Here is an 8,092-nt window from a genome sequence, read left to right on the forward strand (position 1 = left end):
TGACCTTAGTAATGTTGGGTCAATAATACAATTGAGTTCATGTAAAGGCTAAGCTATGGTTTATTATTGATATCTTAATGTTTGAATTACTTTTATGTGATTAATGACACACTTATGTAAAAAATTCATAATATCCTAAGTATTTCTCTAAAAAAATTATACTTATATGAGTAACATTTTAGTCCAGTGGTATTTTTCTTTTTTATTTGGAAAAAAGGGTTGAAGATTCAATTATATTAAAAATAACAAGAAAATTACATACAAATTTGTTTTGTTTTAGGTGAAACGTGAGAGATCCAAATTTTTACTAATTAGGAAAATTAGAAAAAATAAACAAATGTTTAAATCATTTGTTTCTGTTAGAGCCTTTGGTGATGGGTTTACACTTTACATCAATGAAAGTGATCAGGGTAGAAAACTTTCATTTGAAGCCAATAATTATAACTTGTCATGTCCTTCAACTCATGAGATTGACCACTTTAAATCCTTACTTAACACCCCCCCCCCCCCCCCCCAAAAAAAACAAAAAAAAAAAAAAAAGAGAAAAAGGGAAAATATAGTTAGGCCGATTTAACCTTGAAGAGGGTTAAATCAACCAATACCCAGAGAAAACAACTCAACCCAAAACTTGTGGTTCAAGCTAACTCATATCTGGCTCAAAGAACCTCTACAATATGATTAAATAGCAAAATTAAATGGGTCAGGTTATAAGTGAACCTTGAACTTAAGTAGAGAAATTTTACGTAGCGTAACATAAAAACTACTTGTAATGTGTGTGAAACAAAAGAATTGTATTGGGAAAACTTTTTGTTAAATGTTCCAAGAGTATTAGATACCCACATTAACAAAAATAAATAAATAAAAGACCACCAACTAAAGTGACATTCACGTTTTTTTTTTTTAGATGCCACGGATTTTTAACTACATGGGGTAAAATGTTTATTGCTATCAGGTTTTATTTATTTATTTATAGGGTTTATTGCTAATAGTTTTTTTTTTTTTTTTGAGAAACTATTGCTAATAGTTAAGGGAAGACATTACTCAATTTTAAGTATAGGAGAACATTACAATTGTAACATGATTAAGGGGAAAGCCTTGCAATACCCGACTAATTGTTGTGGCATCTCGTGAAGCTGGAACTGCTTGTCCACTTTACTAGTGGCTTCTAACTCTTTAGTCTTTACCCGCCTTACTCCAGCCTCATTGGTGGCGATCGTTGGGAGTGGGAGGTCATTCGTTAGGCACATCTTGGGACAGTACATGATGCAACAAATCTTTATTTTTCTGTAACACCTCTTGTGCATGCTTTGGGTGAGATCATGCACTTATGGCCTCTTTGGATGGAAGTGAACTACTCTACTCTTTTTTTTTTGAAAGGAATCTTGTTAATAGTTCCCATAGATGGCATGTGGTTCATTTGATTTGAGTATGAAAAGGTACAACTTTCTAAAAATATGATTGAAAAGGACATTTGATTTGAGAATTTTGGATACTAGACTTCANAAAAAAAAAAAAAAAAAAAAAAATTTTGTAACTGCTAACACTTGCTATACTTTTTTTTTTAAATGCTATTATCTTTAATTATAAGAGACATTAGTTATGTCACATGCAGAGAGAGAGAGAGATTGCACCATAAACTACATATGAATAGTACTATGCTCAACATATAATATGAAGTATAATGCCTGAATAGAATACAAAGGACATATAGCGGTGTATAAAAATAGCCTGGAGGACTTATGAACCTAAATCTAATCCCCCACTTCTAACTGGGAAAACCCAGTAGGTAAAAAAATTAAAAAAATACAATCAAGCATCAAATGAAGAGATATGCTAACATAGTATAAGATTTACAGCCTAAGCCTGAACTTACAGCTACTACTACTTATAGTAATTTGATTATTAGCAGCTAGATTATCAACTATTAGTGTGCACCTAACCCTGAATTTGACCGTGAAGAGCTTCAAGCTCCCAAGCTTAACCTTCACCGGCTGATTAACCTTAAGACCGAGCGGAATATTGCCTGTCTCTTGCCGCTGCTGTGTCACGGCGCTGATCAAGGCGTTCGCGTTCTGAGTTTGTCCCGTCAAGGCCAGTTCAAGCACTGTGGTGTTCCTGTGGCCCTGGTAGAATTTTGGCAAAGCACCCTCGCATAGTTGTGTGTTTTGGTACCACCCACTTATCTGACTCCCACCCTCATAGTATATCCCAATCTTCTTGTTTGGATTTGTTGCAGTAATTGTTACATCAAAAGTGGCATTTAAGGTGTCAACGCTACTGTTGAGATTGAATTGGGTTATCTCCAACTTGTCCACAGAGAACTTGGGAAGCTTTGGCCGGAACACAAGGAATAGGATTCCAACAGTAGCACCAATGAGAATCACTAGCAGCAATAGCAGACTTATTGTCCAACACAGGCACTTGCAGCAACAGCTTCTCTTCTTTGGTGGTTTTGAATGCATCACAGGGATGGTGCGTTGAAAGGGAGGGTAGTGCCCCTGCCCCACCACAGCCGGGTCACCTTGGTCGGATTTGGACACGCCACGCGGCACCAATGGGCGGTCGGTGCTGCCGGTGCTTCAACATCATGGGCTACCGGATGGATTTTCTGATGATCAGCCATTGGTTAATTAAGGGGTTGATGAGAAGGTTAATATATTGTTGATAGATCGATAGGAAAAACTTGTGAAGAACAATTTGTGATCGATCACCAGTGAGATATAGAAGAATGAAGAAATGAAAATGCTTCCTCTGGGTCTTGTATTAATAATAGGATTTATATATATATATAGCAGTGTCTCTTTCAGCTATAATGTTTATTTGATTAAAGCAGTTCCCATTTATTGACTTTCAGACCTTGAAAACTTTAGCGTGTGCCGCTTTCTGCACCCCCCCCCCCCCCACCCCCAAAAAAAACAAAAAAAAAAAAAAAAGAGAAAAAGGGAAAATATAGTTAGGCCGATTTAACCTTGAAGAGGGTTAAATCAACCAATACCCAGAGAAAACAACTCAACCCAAAACTTGTGGTTCAAGCTAACTCATATCTGGCTCAAAGAACCTCTACAATATGATTAAATAGCAAAATTAAATGGGTCAGGTTATAAGTGAACCCTGAACTTAAGTAGAGAAATTTTACGTAGCGTAACATAAAAACTACTTGTAATGTGTGTGAAACAAAAGAATTGTATTGGGAAAACTTTTTGTTAAATGTTCCAAGAGTATTAGATACCCACATTAACAAAAATAAATAAATAAAAGACCACCAACTAAAGTGACATTCACGTTTTTTTTTTTTAGATGCCACGGATTTTTAACTACATGGGGTAAAATGTTTATTGCTATCAGGTTTTATTTATTTATTTATAGGGTTTATTGCTAATAGTTTTTTTTTTTTTTTTGAGAAACTATTGCTAATAGTTAAGGGAAGACATTACTCAATTTTAAGTATAGGAGAACATTACAATTGTAACATGATTAAGGGGAAAGCCTTGCAATACCCGACTAATTGTTGTGGCATCTCGTGAAGCTGGAACTGCTTGTCCACTTTACTAGTGGCTTCTAACTCTTTAGTCTTTACCCGCCTTACTCCAGCCTCATTGGTGGCGATCGTTGGGAGTGGGAGGTCATTCGTTAGGCACATCTTGGGACAGTACATGATGCAACAAATCTTTATTTTTCTGTAACACCTCTTGTGCATGCTTTGGGTGAGATCATGCACTTATGGCCTCTTTGGATGGAAGTGAACTACTCTACTCTTTTTTTTTTGAAAGGAATCTTGTTAATAGTTCCCATAGATGGCATGTGGTTCATTTGATTTGAGTATGAAAAGGTACAACTTTCTAAAAATATGATTGAAAAGGACATTTGATTTGAGAATTTTGGATACTAGACTTCATTAACTACTGAAAATGTACAAAGCTCTGCTCATATATACTAGAAACCCAGCACATAACAAGAGGAAAATAAGTAAATAACCGAATAACTCATGACACCCTGATTGACTAACAACTATAACCATAAGCTCCACTATCTACAATGGACCAATCACTGTTTTACACTTGGCAGTCCACTTGTGTGAGATAAATAAAATTCAATCTAAGCTACATGCAGTTTGTTGGACTTGTTCACTAAACTACAAGTCGTATACAACAACAGAGAGAACCTAGCCTTTATATATAGTTAATAGTATGCCCAATAGGTGAGGTGGGGATTTTTCATTCTAAAACTATCCTAGCTTGGTGACAATAACTTAAATGAAATTGTTGAAATAATGGGGAGCAGCAATATTGGGCGGGGTTTGTGTTTGTAAAGAGTAAGAAAGAGAGAGAGTAGCAGCTGAATGAAGGAAAGAACAATGAAAAATCACCACTACTCACAACTCGTCATGTGAATAAGTTATGATAAAGTTATGACAAAAGTTGTGGTCCTACCCTTACTCAAAAACAAAATCGATTTGTTTTAAAATTCTGGGCTAAGGTTTCAACGTAACAAAAGCCCACTTAATTTATTTCTTTCCCTTTGGTCTACTTGGCCCAAAAGGCTTGTTACTTATTACAAACTTTATGAACCAGTCCTGCTCGAATTAAAGGCACTGGACTCCAAAAAAGAATTCTCTCATATTTTATCCCAAAATATACTAGGTTTATTAAACATAGGATTCTCTTTTATAAAAATTTTGATCCTATTTTTATGTTGCGTAGTTAATTGATGGAATACTGCTCATTATGTTAAAATTTACGGGGCATTACACAAACCCACTACCTTCTTCCCATACGATAATATGTATACAACAAAAATGTTAACTGTATCTACTAAGAGAGAAAAACTCAATCTCTAATTTCTTTCCTCTTAACCAAACACACTTGACATTTAACCTCCTTTAAATCTTCTTGCATTTTGTCTGAAAACAAGCGAGAAGAGACAACTGAAGAACCCTAACTTGAAGCATTGGATAGATCAGCTCAAAGACGTGCTTTCTAAGACTTGAATGACTCGTTGAATGAGTGAAACACCGCAATAATCAAGTCAATACAATAGGAGAATGTACCCTTCTTTATCCCCTCCCCTGGTGTTTCCAATCAAGTTAATAACCTACATATTCCACTCGATTAATCAGTTTAATCCAAAGTTTTGGTTGGATTTATTGTTACTTAATGGTATTTTATCATAACAATTTAGCTTTGGAAATAATGAAGAAATTGAATAAAATTGAACTTAAATATGCTATCAACTCTAACAATGAAATTCATCCAATTGAAGAGTTTTAATCGAAATTTTCTTTTACAACTAACTGTGGTTTATTTTCAATGGTTCAAATATGGGGGATGATTTCTGCCTTTATATTGGAGAGTCATATCAAAGTTCAAAGGTGAAATTAACAATTATTAGTACAACTAAATAAAGGAAAAAGTTTGGCATCAAACATGTTTGGAACTATTTGTTCCAATCCATAATGTGGTGATTAAAGAGATGATTTATGTGTATTTTTAGTCACATAAATTAATTTATTAATGAGTCATGTAACTTAATACATATAGATAGTTTAATAAATCACTACGTAATAGGTTGGAAAAAAAAATAACTCAACCAAACTTTGTTCATAAATAAATTTCATTGTTCTTGTCAAGGGAGTCAATACTGTACCGGAAGTTGTACCGGTTTGGCCAGCGATACGATATATTTCAGATACCGGGCAATACCGGTGTACCGTTTCGGGTTTACTGCTATTTTTTATATTTATAAATAAATAAATATATATATGTATATGTATGTATGTATGTGTGTGTATATATATATTATAATAAATATAAAAGTTTATCATAAAACATTTCCTCATTTCAGAACTAATTATTCATGGTTTTAGACTTTAGTATCAATTAAAAGAAAAAAAAAACACAATATAAAAAATAGAAAGGTTAAAAGTTTCCATTGTATACTAAGAAAACAAACAATACTAATAAGTTAATGCAAATAAGTTACCATTCTGTTCTAACAAAAATTCAAAAATTACAAAACTTAAAAAAAAAAAAAAAAACTTTTTTTTTTTTTTGGTATCGGCCGGTACGCTCGGTATTAGCCGAAATTGTGTTCTAACAAAAATTCAAAAATTACAAAACTTAAAAAAAAAAAAAAAAACTTTTTTTTTTTTTTGGTATCGGCCGGTACGCTCGGTATTAGCCGAAATTGACCAGTACGGCCGATACGAGGCCGGTACAGCCAGTATTTTTTTCAGTACGAAATAGAGGGGTATTCTATACAGGATTACTGGCCGGTACGGTATATTTCGGCCGTACCGGCCGGTACGGTACGGAATTCACTTCCTTGGTTCTTGTTGGTTAGGGTGATTTGGGGAGGATCGAAAAGGGAGAGGGGAAAGGTGGTTGTAGGAAAATGAGTTAACAACCTATCTTCTCATGATTTGGATTTTAATTTTTTTTTTTTATCAATTAGGCATGATTTTTTTTAATAAACTTGGCGTGATTGCTTTTTTTGGTTGATTGTTTGCCTTTTTTTATTTTATTTTAATTGGGTATAACTTTTTTAAGAATGGTATATGAGTCATTTTATATAATCGTCCTCTCACTTTTCTCCTCAACAAAAAGATGAGTTTTCATTGCCTCCACTTTTCCATTCTTCCAATCAAACACACATGAGGAAAAATTAAATATTTTATATTGTCCACTTTTTTTTCCTCTCATAATTTTCCATCTTTCTACTTTTTCATCCTTGAACTAAATAAAGCCTTAGGGTGTTGCAAACTTGCAACTCGCAAGTGCACATGAATTTTAATTAGGAAATGAATTTTTTACTCAAACAAAAATTATTTGGGTACCAATTTTTTTTTCAATCTATTAACGGTCCCAACTGGAAATTTATAATTCCACTTATAAGGTCGTGCACTACTAAGGATAAATGTTAACGAATCCAAATTTCTATTGGTTAGATCATCCTAACTTCTTTTTCTTAGTTGAATTTGTCTTTGCTGTATGGTCGCGCGATTCATTGGGAACCCTGGAAAACAGATACAAAAAATCCTGATGGAATTTTTGTTTATTTTTCAATTTTTTTCTTGGTTGCGTGTTTGGTCGTTAAGAAAGTGACGACAGAGGGATAGGGATTTTCTTGATGTTTCAGGCAGTGTCATGTTATTTTTTCTATATTTGCAATTGTGTTTGGTTGCCAAGAAAGTGGAAGAAAAGAGAGTGAGGTCTTTATTTATTTTTTTAATTGATTTTACTAATTTACTTTTTCTAACATTGATTTTTTTTTTTTAAAATTCAAAATGATGATGCTGCCTTTTTTTTTTTTAATTTTAATTTTATTTTTATTTTTATAATGCCAGTTAATATTTATTATTATTTTATACAACTCAACATGAACTAAAATTGAAAGTTCTAATTATGCAGCCAAAAAAAAAAAAAAAAAAAGAAAAAAAGAAAAAAACTGAAAGCTCCTAAATCTTGACGAAAATGAAAATGATCCCAAAAATATAAGGACCAGAAAGGTTTTTTTGGTTATATAAATTTTGTGCATGCATACGTTCATGTCAATAAAATGAGAGAGAGAGACACCTCTTATAAATAATTGAACGTCTTCTTGAAATGACGTTCATAATGTCCTAATAAACAGAATCCTATAATATGGATATCTTTTGCGTATCTTATAGTGCATGAAAGATGCCATCTTTTCGGGCGATTATAAAATGTCTTACCTTCATTCAAAGGGTTGCTCAAGCAACTTTCAAACTTATGTTTAATACACATTCCCAATTGTTTTATGTATGTTTCTTCCCTACAATCTTCAAGTTCTTTCTCAATGCAATCACGAAGTGAGTAATCAATAACATCAAGTTTGAAGTAATGAAAAAGTGGCATTAAAGTTGAAGTGCGATAGAAGGAGGTCGAGATATGGTCACTAGTTTTCCATTCAATGGTAAAAAGGATAGCCAATACCATTATCCCAAAAAACATTTTCTCTTAGATTCTCTAACCATTTGTTTTCTCCCACTAAAACAATATTTCCATTTTGATGTTGAATTGAGAATGATAATTAAAGTTTTAAACCTTATGCATTATATATGACACCTTTGAAG

At 33.3% G+C, this 8,092-nt stretch overlaps 1 protein-coding gene across 1 annotated transcript; it reads right to left on the bottom strand.

Annotated features, from left to right (window-relative positions):
* Nucleotides 1–1,638: 1,638 nt before the first annotated feature.
* LOC112012935 (NDR1/HIN1-like protein 6) lies at nt 1,639–2,772 on the bottom strand. Its single transcript, XM_024045304.2, is given in 2 exon segments — nt 1,639–2,560; nt 2,563–2,772. Coding segments are annotated over 2 exon segments (771 nt in total). The 5' UTR covers nt 2,624–2,772; the 3' UTR covers nt 1,639–1,850.
* Nucleotides 2,773–8,092: the final 5,320 nt, after the last annotated feature.

This window comes from Quercus suber, unplaced genomic scaffold, assembly GCF_002906115.3.
Source record: "Quercus suber isolate HL8 unplaced genomic scaffold, Cork oak 2.0 scaffold_394, whole genome shotgun sequence".
Lineage (NCBI taxonomy): Eukaryota > Viridiplantae > Streptophyta > Magnoliopsida > Fagales > Fagaceae > Quercus > Quercus suber.